The sequence below is a fragment of the Chaetodon auriga genome, chromosome 14, assembly GCF_051107435.1.
Source record: "Chaetodon auriga isolate fChaAug3 chromosome 14, fChaAug3.hap1, whole genome shotgun sequence".
Lineage (NCBI taxonomy): Eukaryota > Metazoa > Chordata > Actinopteri > Chaetodontiformes > Chaetodontidae > Chaetodon > Chaetodon auriga.
In genome coordinates this window covers 13,221,680-13,239,883 of record NC_135087.1, presented here as the reverse complement: position 1 = coordinate 13,239,883, position 18,204 = coordinate 13,221,680, and the positions used below count along the sequence as shown (strand labels likewise).

General features: G+C 42.6%; 2 protein-coding genes across 3 annotated transcripts in view; one reads left to right on the top strand and one right to left on the bottom strand.

The window, feature by feature from the left end:
• Nucleotides 1-5: 5 nt before the first annotated feature.
• LOC143331554 (putative E3 ubiquitin-protein ligase UBR7) lies at nt 6-4,188 on the bottom strand. 2 transcript variants are annotated; one of them, XM_076748562.1, is made up of 11 exons: nt 3,972-4,188; nt 3,477-3,610; nt 3,326-3,386; nt 3,148-3,243; nt 2,988-3,041; nt 2,772-2,877; nt 2,508-2,644; nt 1,296-1,490; nt 970-1,126; nt 782-843; nt 6-598 (listed from the first exon to the last, which is right to left on the bottom strand). In XM_076748562.1, the coding sequence occupies exons 1-11, from the start codon at nt 4,086-4,088 to the stop codon at nt 515-517; spliced, it is 1,203 nt and encodes a 400-aa protein (XP_076604677.1). In that variant the 5' UTR covers nt 4,089-4,188; the 3' UTR covers nt 6-514. The 2 variants fall into 2 exon arrangements, with proteins under 2 accessions (XP_076604677.1, XP_076604676.1); XM_076748561.1 differs by having other exon boundaries at nt 16-598; nt 3,145-3,243; nt 3,972-4,155.
• Nucleotides 4,189-6,676: 2,488 nt separating this feature from the next.
• Nucleotides 6,677-18,204, top strand: part of LOC143331364 (inositol-tetrakisphosphate 1-kinase-like) — a 28,748-nt gene continuing 17,220 nt past the window's right edge. The window contains exons 1-3 of the mRNA XM_076748150.1: nt 6,677-6,906; nt 7,416-7,566; nt 11,790-11,814. Of these exons, the coding sequence (XP_076604265.1) occupies nt 7,472-7,566; nt 11,790-11,814 (120 nt within the window). The 5' untranslated portion in view covers nt 6,677-6,906; nt 7,416-7,471. The remainder of the gene's footprint in view (nt 6,907-7,415; nt 7,567-11,789; nt 11,815-18,204) is intronic.

Here is an 18,204-nt window from a genome sequence, read left to right as displayed (position 1 = left end):
CAGTTGGGTTGTTTTGTGCACTACAAACATGATAACTTTATTTGGAACATGAATCCACATGAATCAGGCATATTTCTTCACATCGCTTTTACAAACAAGTTTGCCTTGACTGGTCTCCGCCAGAAAACCTCTAAACCATTTCAACACTGTGGCATATTGGACATGTTTGCTGGAATGCACATGGCAGCATCATGTTCATGACAATTTTCAAACCATAAAGTGCAGAAACAAAATGTATTTTGTTCATAAATGCTTCAAGTAAACTTTCATTAGGAGCTTGAAAGCTAAGGCATCATTAGAAATCAACATGAATGAAGCTGTAAACCCGAAACCCACAATCCTTCACCCTACAGGCAAGCCTCTACAACAACAACTACAGGTCAGCACTAATCGTTCAAGCTTTAGGATCACATTGGTTGCAGCTAGAAACCCTTTTATTCAGCAAAGACAGGGTCACCTTCCAAGTCTCACACACACATTCAAAGCACCGAATGATAGCAGCATGGCCTCCTTGCTACTGGTATCCTGCATTGGTTCTGCGTCTTTTTCGAGCCCGCAGCTCCTCGAAGAACTGGTGCACGGCTTCGGCTGTGACCGTCTGACAGACAGAGGGAGGGAATGGTTGTTGAGTGTAAAATTTCACATTCTTGTCATGCAGAATGAAACCAAGATCGCCCATGGGTAAATCAGTAAATATTAATGCATCAAATCTCTCATAGGTCTTGTTACATTTAATTTGAACTGCACTGTGTACTTGCAATCAGAAGCCCCCTTTCCTCACCTTTCCTTCAGCAACACACTGGTCTAAAAAAGCATTGATTGAAGTTGTCAGCTCATTGAAACCTGAGGGAAGAACAGATGATTAATTAGTCTGAATCGATTGCCTCTCCCATAAATGTCACTTTACGTGATTACATCCTCGGAGGAAAACTGACCCCACGCCTTCCTCTCTGCCCTCTCCGTGCTCACCGTAAATGACCTCCAGCTGCTGCACGCGGTCCATCGAGTTCGTCAGCATCATCAGTGGGTGCTGCCCAAATGGCTCGGCCAAGCCTTCGTTCTCGTAGGCCAGAATGGTGTCGGACAGATCCATGAGAAACTGCACCTCGGCAGCCACATAGGCCTTCTGTGCACCGATCCAACACACAGCGAAGAAACAGTCATTAAAAAAGAAGCCTAAGTACTTCATTACACGGTTACATGAACCAGGATCACATGTAGAGCCAACTCCTCTGAAGTGGCTTTCTTGTGCCAAAGCCTACATTATAATCTGAGAGCTAGGACTTGTGGACTACCTTGCAGCTTGTGCAGGTGCAGAGTTTGGAGCGCCAACCGTAAGGCCAGAACACCGCTCCCTGCCTCAGCCTCTCCAGCCCCTTGACCTGCAGCTCCTTCAGCCTGCATGCCGCAGCTCTGGTCGCGGTCTTCGCAGGGCTGCCTGCCATTTCCTCGTGAGTCCGTTTGCAAGGAGGACTCCTGTTTGCCGCTTCCTGAGATACAAACAACAGCACATGATGGGGCGAGATGCTGCGTTAAACCAGCAGGAGAAGCAGATGATGAACTCCTGGGCTTCAGTAAAACATCTCCGCACAGAGCACTGCAGATTCATCCGGGGAAGTCTTGAGGCGACTGACACGATGAGATGATTGGGCGATGAAAATCACCAGTTTACAGTAAGCTGCCCTGTGAAGCCTGGCCAAAGCCGTCCACAGAGCAGGAGAAGCAGAGCCTCATGGGTCATTTCTCCCCTAATTACCCAGAGGAGGGGAAAGCACGTTAGCAGGAGCTGGAGCCTGCTCTATAATCTGCTCATTACCCTCCAGCCCCATCTTGTGGCAACAAAACACACCAGCTGCCATGGAGGGAACGTGCACGAGCATGCAGGGACAATGTCCAGAGACAAGGAGCAAAAACTGCTAGAGGTGAGTTACTGAGTTATAAAGTGAGGTTAATTTTTTCTTAGGTCTTTTGATTTTTGATCAACCATTAGAGCAAAAACAAAACCAAAACTGTGAATTGAAAAGTAGGACGAGGAAAGCTAAATTTATGCTTCCTCTGTGCAGGGCTAGAGGAGGATGATGGTGCTGCATTCACGTCATACAGGAGTTATCGTAATTACAAGTTTCTGACCTGTAACTAGCCTCCACATCAGCATCCAAACAGTAATTGTAACTTGGATTCTTCTGAAAGCTCTGACATTTTCAACTTCAGAATATGGAAGTATCGGAAAATGAAACGAACATCGACACCTCATGTCAGCCAGCGACGTCCTTCAGCATAATTAAACTCTTTTTTATAGTTTTATAGTCATTCTTGTTAATGCAAACCTTTTTCAGCTCTCCAGTCATGGAAGCAGCACAGGCCGGCACCAGCATAGATTTGGTTTTGGTAGGTTGTCTTGTTCACTTTAACTCCCCACATTATTATTATTATTCCACTCTACAAGGAGCAAACCCTCCATGCAAACATAGAAACAGAGGCAGAGGGCAGTGAGCACCGTTTCTCACCTCCTGCTTTGCATGCTCAGCGCTGGTGGACGGTCCCTCATCCCTGCTTCGACTGGGCTCAGAGTCCTCTTCCTTTTCTGCTCCCTCCTCGACTTCCACCTCCCCTGCAGGAGGACTGACACTGATCACGGGTGGGACTACAGGGCAAAGACAAATAACGGGAAAAATGACTCTGGATTTCACTGTTAAATGAATGCAAAGTTAGACAAGACACACAGGTTTGTCTTTGCTGCGTGTGACACCCAGCTCAGGAACATCTGGTACCTGCAAAGTGAGCAGCGTACGACCACAGGAAAGGAGCCTTGTTCATGCAGGCCTCACACACCATCTCCTGCAGCTCCTCGGGTTCTGCTACGGTGCAGCCCAGGTGCTGTCAAAGACACACAAAATGGCTACATAATGAGGAGAGGACTTATCGCGGTGATAAAACGTAAATTAGAGTCAGAGAAGTGCTCCTTTCAGTAACATGTCATATCTTACCCTGATATGGAACCAGTCCTCACAGACGACACACTGAATCATCTCATCGTTGACCTGGTGGGTGATGAAATAGGTGTTTTGCATAGTGACAGACAAAGAGTAGATTTCATCCAAGTAATCTGAACTACATGAGGGCCCGGAGATAAAACAAAAGGACTACCTGGTCGTCTGTGTCCGGGTACGGCCGGTCGCACGTGCAGTAGCAGCCGCTGAAGTTGTGATTGTATGAATTTCTGACGTTTTCCTCGTCTTTGGCCTGTGAGCATAAGGGATGGAATAACTTCAGCAGACAGAACCTTAAGAGCAGTTAGGACTAGTAAAAAAGCCAGAGGACTCACGGGACTTAGCTGGCACTTGAATTCTCCAAACTTGCCATTTCCACAGTCACAGCGAAAGTTTCTACAGCAGAAAAACAACAAAATGAGCAAATTATGACAAAATTATAAAGAAAACTGTTGAGCTGAATTTGAAAGACCTTGAGCAAAATACCTTTTGGTGTACAGTTCAAAGATATCATGTCCATCGTGGCATTTATTGGCACAGGCCAGACAAATCCCAGCATGCTCTGCAGTACTGGGAGTGCAGGTGTTGCAGGCAAACACAGCCTGTCTCTTCACATAACCCTGCAGCAATGAACACAGGAGGTATAAACACACTGCAGTATATATATTATTGATGATGCCCCCTGTAATAAAAGACGACTGCAGTTCTTTATTATACTTTAAAGGGAAAATTAGAAAAGAGGAATACAATACAGGACTACAATGTCCCCATAGTTTCACTGCTGAGTGGCCCCAAGGAACAACAAATCCCTTTGGGTGAAATTAGAAAATCACATTTAACAAAAACACTATTGCTCGCATGTAACACGCACAGTCACGACGGACACACCACATCCAAAACTGCAGCACAACTCGGAAGAGGCGACAGGAGGTGGGTGAAAGGCGATGGCTGCACGGCTGCGGTGCAGGGAGCTTCTCTTACCCGGGAATAAGAGCAGTTTTCTGGGTCGCTTCCCGCCAGCACACACAAGGCCTTCACGAGCTCCTCCTCGTTGGCGAGAATATCATCAACGTCCGCGTCGTCTTTATTTGCTGCCATTGTGATAAAAGTGGCCGACGAAGACACAAAGACAGACGGACACCGGCCTGAGCTGCACAACACTGTTGACAAATAGCTGTTCCGGGCGGGAGTTTGGCCCGCGACCACGTGGAGGAAGTGACGCAGCATAGTGAGCAACGCTGGGCACCTGCTGCTGTCTGAAGATGCCGTCACTTTTAATTTTATTGATTTTATCTGTCATTTAGATTTTTGTATTGATTACTTATATATTTATTTTGGGTATCATTTTAGAACAAGGCACGGTTTATAAAAGGTTCATAAGTTGTACCTAATGGTTATAAGAATAATAATAATAACAATAATGATAAACTTTAAGTTAAAAAAAATGAATGTAAAATAAGATTGAGATAAGAATAAAGACAATCCATGAAACCACACAATAAAATGATAAAATCCTGGTAAAAAAATAGAGTAGAATAAGGCACATCACAGCATAAACTGATGGGTATTGGTGGGTTAAAAAATATTACATAGAATGTATAAAATCAAGTAAATACAACATTTTAAAAGAAGTGCAAGGCAAAGCACAAACGATTCAGACCTGTGTCAGGAAGTCATAGCTAGAGAAAGGCTAAAGTGAAGAGATGCGTTTTAAGCTGTCTTTTGAAATTAATCAATTGATTAATGTTTAGTCAGTCATGTAAGGAATCATGAATAGATAAACCCAGATATGACACATGGCCTCTTCCAGAAAAGGTCTGCAGAGCATCTGCAACAAAATCCAAAATGTATTAACGAATTAACTAATATAACATTATTACCAAATAGAAATGGCAAATAGCAGTCAAAAGGTTTTAATTTTTTGTTCTTGTTATTAATGGTAGCCTGACTGATCTAGTGCGCATTTGTCAAATAAGAAGCAACAGAAAAGCTGTTTGCTACAACTTAAATCCTTTATGAAGGCTGACTGTTCAGAAACTGGTGGCCAGAAACACTTTTTGGATGTTACATATCTTTCCTGATGGTAAATGGATAGAAGTCGGGAGAGGATGAGGAAATCGATGGTCTGTCCTCCCTCCAGGCGCTTGAACAGCGTCTGTGCTGCTGTGTATTTCTGATTTATTTTTATTTATTTATTTATTTTTTTCTATTTTTTTAAATTAGTTTGATTTTTTTCAAAACGTCGTGGTAATGCCATGGTTTTCCAAAGGGTGGCGGCACTGTGACACGTTTCTCCATTCGGGCTCCCGCCGACAGTACGTGCTCGTTGCTGCTCTGAAGACAGTGATCTACTGCACGAGGGTGCTCTCATTATGCAAGCTGCAACGAGCCTATATATAGAAGACCGGTTAATTATGTAATGTGCGGTTGGTTTGTAAATACATTCACAAACCGGTTCACCGATCCACATGTTGTCTTAAACTTGCTTAAATCCTCCTCCAATGAGCGTGAGTTGACAGACGCTGAGGCGGTGCTCGGGAGGAACAGACTGAACTTTTCTGACCGCATCCCGGCTGCCTTTAGTGGCTGTCGGAAATATCGTCGAACCGTCGTGATCAACCCAGAATGATAGTAAATGAACAGGGACAAAGCTACTAATTCTAAGGGCCGAGACAAAATGTGAAGTAATCTTTACAGCTGACGTATAATCATAATGATGAAAACAAATATCAGTGTTAAAATCAGGATTATCAGTGAACAAATGTTCACAAACGACACCATGTCTGTAAGTTTATATGAAGATCAATGACGTGACAGAACCAATCGTACATTTCCTGTTTTTATTTTCTTGTATAGTGTTCTGGCAATTTTGTGTTAAAAAGCACAAAGTCGTTCGTTGTCTTCCTGGGAGTTTATTCTTAGGCTTGCAAACGGACTCATCCTTGCCGCCTCGAGTGAGACGGCAAGAAGTGAGCCCAGAACAGGGAAAGTTGTCAGGTTATACACATACATTATCTTGTAAATAGGATGACATTACCATCAGAACAATGTCAGCATAATAGGCACGTCATAATGTGTTGTTCAGTCAGGGCAATGGTCAATCAGCAGCTTTGATCATGCAGGGTGTTCCCTTAGTCAGTAGATGAGTACATATATGGTGTCATGGTCAGCAGATTAACACATACATACACCAAATCAAATGACATAGTTAATCATTTGGCTTTAAGGTAGTAAATGCTTATGACTGAGTAAAGAGAAGATGAAATCATTTGGTTCACGATTGAGGAACAGAGAAGATGAATAATAAGAAATCCCATTACAATAGAGGCGAAATTAGCAGTCATTCTGTCAGTTAGTCAACAAAGTAATAATAATTTAGAGATTGTTTTTGATAGTTAATTCATCTTTTGAGTAATTTTTAGCAAAAATGCTAAATGTTTGCTGACTTTAGTCTTGACCAAATGAGGATTTGTGCTTCTGTCTATTTTATATCATTGAAAATATAATATATTTGGGTTTAGGACTCTTGACCACACTAAACAAGACATTTCGGAAGATGCCATGGCATTTAATAAACAACTCAAATAGCTGATTACTCCTCAAGTTAAACGAGTATGGAAGCACGTGAAAACAGGAAAGACGGTGATTCGATAGGCGGGAGTGGCATTTTCCGAGGGGTTCATAAAGGCAGCATTAGTCTCCTGGATCCTGGGTGTGTGCAGTCAGTTCAACCTAGAGACTGGGAGAGAAAACACCAGGAACATCTCAACGTGAGTCCAGCTGTGCCTGTCACCTGTCACCTTCTTTGTAAACTTCTTCTCTTTCTCCACCTGACGGACCGAGAATGGGAAACTATCCGAGCTAGTTTCTGAAGAGGACATACATTCAGGGGGGGAAACTGTGCTAAAATTGCCAGGTTAGTTAATGCTAGCTCACCACAGCCTCTCGTTGACGTACTTAATCAGTTGCTTTATCTTTTAGCTAGCTAGCCGTTGGTCGTCACCGTGAGTTAACTCATTGTAAATGTTTAAGTTGTGTGAATGTGTTCTGTCATTTAACGGAGGTCAGCCTTGTTAGCAAGCTAGCTTGCGTCTCCTAAGTGCATGCCATCGGTTAGCTATGCAGGTTGTCACTACCCAGCTAGCCAGCTAACGTTAGCGGTTGTGGTTAGCAAAAGGGGATCAGTGTGTGTGGTTCGCTGATGCTGAACCACATTCACTGTAATATTACGTCTGAAAATTAGATGATATGAATCATGAGGGCGTCCAGCTCAACGAGACAGACGAGTAGAAAGCGCCACTTCTGGCTGTGTTCGAGTAATGTCTCTCAAACTGAGTCGTGAACTTGAGTCTTCCCCTCATTGCCCGTTGTTGGCTACTGTGAGACTGACGTTACACGGTGGTTTCCTGTTTTTCGCCGGTCCAGGTTGAGCCTTCAGTCACACCGTTTACCTCCAGGGAAGGAACAGGAGCACAGTGGAGATGCAGACCTTCCTCAAAGGCCGGAGAGTCGGCTACTGGCTCAGCGAGAAGAAGATGAAGAAGCTGAATTTTCAGGCCTTTGCTGATCTGTGCAGGTATGTGGCCATAACACCAATGTAACGCGTGCAGGTCAACAAACAGAAAGAGCGTGACACACTACACATTTACACAGTAGGCTACATCATTAACAATTCATGCCCCAGTGAATTAAGAGGTGTGCTGACACTGCGCTTCCTCTTAATGACTCAGACTAAAGGGACTGATTTTCATCTCTGCTATCAGAGAACAGACCTTTGGAACTTTTCATTTGAACTTTCTCTTTCATTCTCACACACAGCGTCATTAACTTCTTTGCACATGTCTGCTGATCACGCCTGTGTCTGCCCTGCTTCTTTTGTCTCTGCTGTATTGCAAGGAATTTTTTTTCACAATAATATGTAAGCGTGCCCTAAAGGAAGGTTGCAATAGCAAAAGTCAGCCTGCCATGTCTTGATTCAGTGCTTGTTGAGACATGGTGGAGGACGGTATGAGCGAGCAGGGCTGTTGGCCTTACATACTTGTATAACAGAACAAGGAGCTAAACAACTGCTACAACAGGTGTTCTCAGTTCCTTAATTGATCTAAAGCAGGATTGAGTTGATTGGAAAAAAGAATCTCTGCCTATCTTACAGTATCTTATGTTGGACTTGGAACAGTGCAATATCACGCCAGCCTTGTCTCTAGTTGAGAGACGCGTCCGTCCTTAATGTATAACATGAATTTGTTCAGGGGTGTATTTCTACTGTAGCAGCTATGTTAGGGTTGTATATACGTATGTTATCTTTTTGCAGCTTACCCGTGTCCAGCCAAGTGAAATGTTACATTAGGTGCTATAAAGTAAGGCATGGATTTTCTCAGCAGAGATGACTTTGGGAGAACTGAAGTCCCTCCTCCTCACTGATTTACAATAGGTGCTATACATTATACTGGATTGGGAAATGGCTCTAAGGTTTGGCAACAGCCTTATCATCTCTCATTGCAACATTGCCTGTGCTGCATGAGAACAGCAGTTATGCTGAAAACACAAACATTGGTAGTGGCTAACAGTGAGCGAGAACAGAGAACATTTTAGAGTTACAATGCGCACTGACTGCATACCTGATCTACAGCACCAGGTGTGTTGTCAGTGTGCAGGCAATTGCTTTGAAGCTATTTCACCTTTTTTCTAGAGGCTTGTTGTTTCACAAAGCGACCTGGTTGAGCCAGCGCAGATTACCACCGTAATCCACAAAACATTTTTAATCTCTTCATAAACCTCCTAGTAACCTCCCTCCCTGCATCATGCCTACCGCCTTCTTCCCTCAGAGCTGGACAGAGAGCTGTTTAGAATGAAGGACAGGGGGCTGAGTGAAGATCAGGAAGATTAAGTCACATTGATAGCCTTTGTACAAGACACCAATAAACACCAGCACACTGAAATGGAAAGGAGCCACAAAGTGAATGTGTATATCTTCACAGCAAGACTGCTTTTCCCCAATCAGTCACTGAAACTTGTCTTCAGGTTCTCCTTTTCCTGACATATTTCCCCTTATCATATGCCATATTAGAAAGCAAAAGTCATCTTCAAGAGGAAGGAAAAGATAGAATTAGAATTAGGACCACGTTCCTCTGTGCAGTTCCTGTATGTAGACTTAAACTCATTCTTTAAAAGGTGTTTTGTCTTTGCTTAAGGCACCACTCTCCAGGGCGTGTCAGGCATTTGTAAACTATTGCTGGAGCTGCTCTTGTGCATTGGTGCCACCTTATTATCAAACCTTAAGGCAGAAAAGCAGTTGTATCTATTGAGGGATTTCCTATCCTTTTGCTTTACAGACAGATATGCGCAGATTTTTGGCTTTTCAGGGTGTGTTATCAAAGATAAAACCAAATGTTTCACATGAAAAGAATAGTGACTGAACAGGTTTTCTCTGTCTCATCATATGGCACGCAGCTGATAATGTGAGTGCCTCAGTGTGGAGTCTGCGCTGTCTCGTGCAGCTGGACTCAAGGGATTCCTGCTGGTCAGAGCCACTTGTGCTTTTGTGTTGGTGTCCCATAAGCTTGCACAGCAATTTCCTGACTCGCATATACCTGATTAAGAAAAATGTGATGCCCTTGAGAACAGCCAGCCTGAGCGTCATTGCATAATATGAAAATATTGTCACTTCATCCTGTCAAGGCAAGGCCACGCACCCTAGGACAAAAAGTCTGACAAGATTACATTGAGCTACAACCCACTGTATGCTCTCACGTACTCTTTCACCACAATGATAAAAGACTGAATATTTGAAACCTGCTGGGAGTTTCACTTGAAAATCTGTTAACCTATGAAGAAGGGGTTGTGGATTTTAAGGGTAGCCCAAACAGGCAAAACGGCTTTGCCTTTTTGCCTACTTTCTCTCTGTCTCTGTCCATTGTTATCCACAAGAATGCTCCACTAAATCCTGTTAATTCGTAGGGCTTTAAAATAATCACCATAGTTTCTTTATATTGATCATCAGCCACTGCTAATACAAATGTTCACCCTCCTGTTATCATTGTGCTTGATCTGCAGGTCAACACAATCTGAAATACACCCACTTGTAAACTTTGTAATCACATACTGTCATGCAGGGCAGTAGTCACAAACACGATCTACCATCAATGCCAAACTTTAGGGTCAGAGTTTATGGATATATGATTCTGTGGGCTGGCGTAATAAAAAGTCTTGTTTTTTTATTACACCTCTACGTTCTTGTGTGTCAAGCCTATTCAAAGGTTCTGACCCTGGCCTGTTTCTCTGGTGGGTCTTCTGCTGCATCTCATTCACTCTGCAGGCTGTGTTACAGTATAGGAGAGCAGACGATCTCCATATCTGAGATGGGACGAAACTAAAGGCCCCATTCACACCACATGAAACACGCCAGCTGCAGTATTAAATATCCACATTGTTGTGAAGCAGTGAATGGCTGCACGGCTGTTACCATGGGGCTGTAACCTCAAAAACAACTGGGCTGGACCGGCTGAGATGGCGGTAGCGCTGAACTAGTTTGGTTTCCATCGTAAATTCCCCCAGCTAGAGTGGAAGATGTTTTGTTTTGGCCATTCAAGGTTTACTCGTTATTTTCTCCTGAAGCCCTTTGGCTGTTGTCTGTCGTAGAGCAAGACAGGACACTTGATAATCCACTTCCCCCAGAAATATGTCAGACTCCACTTTCTTGTTTGAGTAGTTGTTTTGTCTCAGTGGTGGAGTTGGGATTTAAATACATCAAACAGGTTATGCATGTGAGGGAAGTCCTTTGTGCCTTTGAGAGATTTCTAGACCAACTCGTCTTTGAAAAGAGAAGACGTCAAGTGGCTTTCAGATGTTTGCACAAATGGTCAGTTGCGTAAATGCTGCTGTCCTGTCAGAGATAAGGAGAGGAGGTCCGTCCAGGTTCCTCATGTGTACAGTTTGGTGGTGCTCACTGTTACCTCACCAACAGCTCCACTCTTGTAGTGGTCTGCTGGTTGCCAAGCAACTGATTTTTTTTTTTTTTTTTTATCTCAAGACTTGTATTTCTGTCCCATTTCTGAAAAGCAGGAAATTTTCTAGGTCTGGAATGAGATTTTTTTTTATTTTTCAGTCACAGTGGCTCTACTTTGCTGTCTTGTTATCAGACAGATTTACTCAGTAGCTCATGTCTGTTACTGTCCAAAGAGTCAAATTGTTGAAGACCTCCTGAAGTTTCTGTTTAATCCTTATGGAAAGGAAATGTTTTGACATGCATTTACATATAGAGGAAAAATGAAGCTACACATACTGAAGGAAAGATGGGTACCAATGATGTTCTAGGCGGTTTTAATCAGCCCTCCTGTCCTGGGCAGTGCACATCCCATGCCAAGTTGTAATGTTTCCTGTCAGGATGCTTTCTATTGTTCTTTTTTAAAAGTTAACAAGAACTTGGCACGGCATGCCAAGTTCTTGTTAAATTATATCAGGCCTTATTATATTATTTATTTTTCTTTTAATAAAATAATGAATAGTAATAATAGGTTTTCAGTGTGTGTTCTCATCACTCACTATGCAAGTGAAATATATTTGTTGCATCACTTAACTTTGTGTTTCTTCTCCTGACTTCATCAAGTCATTTTTTCCTCTGAGTCTTTGAGACAGAGTTTATAGACACTGACATCCTCACTTTACCTGACAGACATTTACATAACATCGTGCATCTTTTAGCTTTTAGGCACTTTCTGTAGATGGAAATGTGGATTTGTAACTGATCACTTTGGTTTATTTTTGGTAAAATTAATAACTTACTCTTGTCTTCTTTTTCAGGAAAAGAGGAATAGAAGTTGTCCAGGTGAGTAGACAACATCTTTTGTCTCATACAGTTGTTTTTTTTTTTGTTTTTTTTTTGTTTTTTTTAGATAAAATTGAGCACCCGTTCATTTTTTTTAGCTGGGTAATCAGACCACCATACATAGTACACCAAACCTTTTTCCTACACATACTTTTTTCAGATTTCTACTTTAAACTGCTGCGTGTTTGTTACCTCCTACATACCTGATGTAGCATCCTCAGTCACAGTCTACCAGACCAGTCGTGTTCATTTGTCGTATTCTAACACCTGACCTGAAATATTAAAAATCTTGGTGGTTGTAGAGGCCATCGCAGTATCTGACATCATTCACCTATACCAAGAGCAATATTTTCTGTACTGTAAATCAATGTGAGCAGATGCAGCTCTTTACACATCACTAATCACAGTCACTTTAAGGCTCTGTAATTTGGATGTGCCAAAAGAAACAACAGTGTATCTCCAAAGGACGGCTGCTGAGTTACTGTATGTTCAGTTCAGTGGAGGCCCTGGGGAAGAAAATGCTGCTGTCCTTAATGGATATTGCACAGCTCACTACATTGAGTAAGTAAACACTGCCAATACAGCAGCATAGTAACAATTGTTACTAAGTCCTGGGAGCTCAGCGCTGAAAAGTGCTTGTCAGTTAAAGTGCTTTCTGCAGTTGAGGAGGAAATCATCTTGCCTTTTCTGCTTTTTCTTTTTTTAATGCCGTCCCTTGTCTTCTTGGGGGGTGCGCCCCCCCTCCCCTTCCCTTGCTTTGAGGTTATTTTTCTCCTCTCACTGTGCCGACAATATCAGCACACCCAGAAAGAGCCTTGTCCTGGGAATAGTCCCAAAGTAAGCACGGTTTTATTTCCCACTGTGCATTCAGGCCCTCCTGGGAGACAGCAGACCCTCACAGACCCTCAGCTCAGTGTACCCAGGGATGTGAACAACCCTCTGGCCTTCACAATTCTCTTTTTCCAGGAGTACCTGTTGTCCACTGACTATTTTCCTCCCACAAATCAGCATAAACAATTTTATTTTTAGCTGGGCTATCTCTGCCAATGGAGGAAATTCAGTTTGCTGAGACACCCAAAGGTTGTTTTTTTTTTTTTTTGAATTCGCACCGATGACAAGGCTGCCCGAGATGCACCCAATGCCAGTCAGTGCCTGTAATGTCATGGCCGCATCACAAGTTGGGATAATGGTAGCCATTGTAATGCCTTGGCCTTGTTATTCAAGTCTGTGTACAAAGCTGTCTTCTCCTATTGCACTAGTGAATTCTGAGCTCAGCAACCCTTAGACTCTCCCTTAGGCCCTTACTTTGCTATCAGTGATGCAGTTTCTAATGCGAGATTATGTATTTGAAGCCTTGCTGTTTATAGTTATATTGCATCCTATATTTCTTATCCTTAAGGCCATGTAATTATTTTACTTTATCCTCGGACCAATCTTACCGACGAGAAATTTGCACATTGAGACAGAGTATGTGAATTAATGAATGAATCCTAATGAAGAGGAGTTTTATTGGAGACAGAGATAACAAGTGTGACGGGGAGAGACGGCAGTAAAGGGTGCAGGAAGTGGTGGTAAATTGCACAGAACACATCTAACCCTTACAGCAGCTTCAAAATGAAAGTTGTGTTTCATTGCAGATAAAGCGTTCAGCTTGAGTGTTGTTTATGTTTTATTAATTTGGGTTTCTAAAGCTGTAGGGGTGTGTGGGAGTGTTGATGTTATGTGGATATCAAGCCTGTTTAACCATCTCTAGAAGGCCGCCGTAGATCATAGCTGCAAATGTATCTACTGCAGCCAGTTTAATCACCTAACCTTGTCCCCGCGCTCTGACAGACTAGCTGATCCTGATGATAACAACTCAACCTTCGATATCCAAGGATAAATTAATACTTGGCTTTTTCTAACAAAATAAACAAATAGTTCATGTTGTTTTGAGCTTTTTTAGTGAATTCACTTATTTGTTGCGTGTTGAAACTGCAGATTCGTTGAAATAATGGCAGCGTACAAGAGTTTGTATCATCGGTGGTTTAGTCCCCTGTTTTTAGCTTCTCAGTCGTGAGCATTTGCTGCTTTTCTTTGTCCAATGTGATACTGAACTCAACATCTGTGGGTTTTAGGTTGTTGTGCTGAAAACATCTCATGGTCTGAAGGTGTCAGCTTGGGTTTTTTGGGATATTGTGTTCAGCACTTTTCTCTATTTTCTGCCATTTTTTTTAGACCAAACAATTCACTGATTAATCAAGAAAATAATTAGCAGATTAATCGAATAATTAATTGGTTAAGATAATTGTCAGTTGCAGCCTAACAATCTACTAGTCAAAATAACATATGGATATTTCTCATTGCACTCCCACATAATGATGTATGGTATTTGGTAAATACTGGATCCTCCAGAGGGTTAGCAGTGGTTATGACGTTACCCTGTGTGAACAGATTTTTGCTAAATCTGGCAGCCCTGGGGAGTTTATTTTATATTTCCATTTCAGTGTGGGAAAACCATTTACATGTATACCCATCTGGACTAACAGAAGTGAAAAAGAACATAGGGTTCATTTGTTTGCTCCTTTATCCTCTAGCATCTATCAACTCTAGCTCTTTTTCTAAGTAACCCATTATCACCCTCGTCTTATCTCTGCTTTCCACCCCTCCATTCTTCCTCTCCCTCTTCCAAGCGATTTCTACAGCAGCTCATCAATACTGACCCCTTAGCCCTGAGCTCATGAGAGCCATCCTCCCTGTGCTCCATACATTAGCCTGTGTGTATCACACAGCTGATGAGATTAACTCACCAGGATCGGCCTTGAAGAAGCCAATATTCACTCACAGAGAGAGAGAGCCCATCATGGTAAATGGCCATCGTTTGAGTGGGCTATCCAGGAAAAGTTATCGAGTTACCGTTTTTATTATATGGTAAGTGCCTAAGAATTTAAAGTTAATTTCCGCCATGCTACAGTATCTCACCTGCATATTGAATTTGTGGAGGCTGACAAGCAAGCGATGGTCTTTTGATGGTATTTATTGGTCCTCCAGTGTGCTGTGATCCAAAGAAAGCTGATTGGTGGCCATACTTTTCAATTAGCATATGGTGACATTAGCTAAGATGAAGCAGAGAATTAGAAATCAGCAGAAAGTTTGATCACATACAGGTCACTACAATGAAGCCAAAATGTACGTTTTGCTGAATGTCATTTTTACACTTCTTCTTATTAGTTTGACGAATTTCTAGTAAGACCAACACAATTCTCAAGTGCTCTGAGAAGTGTGTGGACGGGTGTTGTTTTAGGAGACTCGGGATCAGGGTGGAGATGATGAAGAATGAGATATTCATCAATTTGACCAACTCCACAGTGACTCCTTTATCTTCCTAAATATCCTGAGCCATTCTCAGTAGACTTGGTCGAGGTATGAAATTGCTTTCCTTCTAAAGTAGTTCTTGTTCATCCCCCATGATTTAACCACATGACCAAAAATGTCTTGTACAATGTTGTTAAGCTGACAGCTGAGTCGCTTTAGTCACACACATTTATTGATGGTTAACGTAACATTATACTCAATAAAGTCTGTATTAAAGCTGAAAGGCAGGTCCTTCATAAGTTTCCATTGCAGAACATAGTCAGCAGGGAGGCCTCCAGGGATGCTGAGGAGACGCCATTAGACACCAAATGAGCTGGCACTCCATATGGCTTTTGGCTGTAGATTCAGAACCTTAATGTTGATCCCGTTTCATGTTTAGTCTTGTACTTCATGCGAGGTGTGGCTGACAGCCATAGTTTTGTCTCAGACACACGTTTCTTTTACACTAGGGTGTCAACTGACTCACAGCATACAGAATAAATCATTCATCATGTCTGTCTGCACTTTGCACAGTCTCTCTCTGGGCTAGCCTGACAACAAAGCAAAAGCCAAGTGAGATTAGATCCAGCTGAGGGCAACTAGAAAGAGACATCTAAAGGATGAAGCAGCTCCATGGTCAAACCTGCCTCAAACACTTGTTCATACAGTTTATGCTCACCATACTTGTACACAACTATGCTGAAATATATACATAGTATACATAATGAAGTATTATTGTGAGCCCTGTCCCTGCAGTTTGGTCTAAATCACTGTTCTTAGAGCTCCCTGGGGTATAGCTTGGGCCCACTATGGAGCTACATCAAAGCTGAAAATATATTGGCCCAAACCCTCCCTCTCCCTCCAGGATCCAGTGTGTTTTCTGTGCTGTCCATCACTACCATGGCCCACTGCTAGCACTCAGTCCCAGAGGGACTCGCAAAGACGTCAGCTGACATTTCTGCTTTTAGCATGTAGCAGGACATCAGTGACTTTACTGCTGGGTTTTTGGATGAGCTCTAAAGCGAGGTCATTCTGTCTACGCACAGGGAGAGGAGACCCTCATCCTCTGCGATGTGTCTTTGCCAGTGGGTGTTGACCCCCACGATGTAGAGTCCTGTTTTTGTGGAGGGGCCAGGCTGTGGATGGGCCCTCTGTGTTGTGTAAGCAAGAGATTAAAAGTCCTGCCTCAGTTGAGAACAGACAAATTCCCTTTCACCCAGCCCTGTCACACCGACACTGCTAGCTAGACAGAAAATGACAGCGAGCGCTTCAGTTTTTACCGGCCTGCTGTACCTCATGCTACTGCTGAGTCCTGTCACCACTGCTGCTCATAGCAGTTACTGTTATAGACCCAGTAGTAGTTTACCCACAGGTGACAACACATTTTATGAGTGTTGACTTACCAACACTGTGCAATTAATGTCATGGCAGCATGTTTGTGTTTTATCCATCTGCCATATGCTCACACCTCTGTGTCTACCACACCATTCCTGATAAACCAGCTGGACTGCTGTGACGCTGAGTCACCAAAACCTCTGTAATTTGTTTTTATACACGGGCCTTACTTTTGTAGTTTATGTAATCACCCTGGTTGATTCTGATAATGTTTCACTGTAATGCATATCACCTTCCTGAAACTGGTGGTAGAATATCTGATTCCGTCAGTGAATCATTAGATAAGCTTTATTGATCTCCAGAGAGGACAATGTTGTGCTTAAATACTTTATCAGCCACTGTCTTCTACAGCAGCTTGAATCATTTTCACAGATTTTGTTCTTGTCGGACTCTAGAGACAGCTTAGCTTGTGGTGAGAGATATGATGGTTTGAACTTTCAGCTGATGTAAATCTGACATTTTGGCATACTGTTTATACCAAGGTATTTATCTGTTCAACACCTCTGTTGCATTAGGCCATTTTAGACAAATTACAAATCAGTGACCAGGGTTTTATGGCATTATTGTGTTTCATATGATTTTTTTTTAAATAGCTCAGCGAAACACATTTGGTTCGTTGGATTAGCCAAAAACAGTTTTTTATTGATTTTCTGCATTGTAAAATTGATCACTTTTCCATAAAATGTACCCCATTCCAACATGTGTCAATACCATAAAGTTACAAGAGGTTAATGTGGAAAACGTGCCAGAGGTTTTAATCCATGTCGCCCCACCGAACCTCAGCCCTCCTTTAGCCACACCAGTACAGATACAGTCGATTTGAAAATGTTGACTGTGTCTCTGTTGGAAGCAAACCTGCTGGACTTGTTGGACACTTTCAGCCTCATTGCCTTGCATGCATGTTTTCAGCTGGTGTGGTATGTTGCTTTTGAGCTGACAGGCGTGTTTCTACAGGCAGGAGGAATGGAGCTTGCAACAGCATGAGATCCAACAGCACTAAGATGGGCGGAGAAAGACATGTCGTGTTGATGTGGCATAATGAGCTCTTAGGAGAGTACAGCTTGACTTGAACACTACAGGGTGTTTTGGCATTTCTTTGCATATTATCAGACTGTACAGAGTGTATTTTGTGTAGAATGTGCCTGCTCAGCATTGAAAAAAATCAATATACTATGTCGAACTCTGATGAGAACAATGAACATAGCTCTGTCAACTCAAGGTCTTACCCTGGATATTTTGTTCTTCCTGGTGTCTCCAGTGAAAGAACATTGTATCTAAATCATCTGATATTTAACAGATTTACCACTCTGTGCAATTGACGTGTCAGGGAAGGACCAAGGGTACGCTAATTAGTCATCTATCCATCGCACCCCTCACAATCATTAACCAGGCATTGTTGGCTTTGAGCGCGACCAACCCTAAACCAAGTGAAACTCTGTACAGTTTTACAGTTCTTGCATTGATCCACACCAGTGTGGCTAAGGTGTATTCGCTCTCGGTTTACGTACTGTCTGGACAGCATAAAGGACAGAGTGGTGCTGCCCAGCTTTGGCTTATTTGCACAGGTGTTCCTGAATTGTCTTTTGTCTGTAATGATCAGGTGATCTCTATTTGCTGATTCGCTAATGAGGTAGCATATAACCACGTTACGCAACAGCAGCA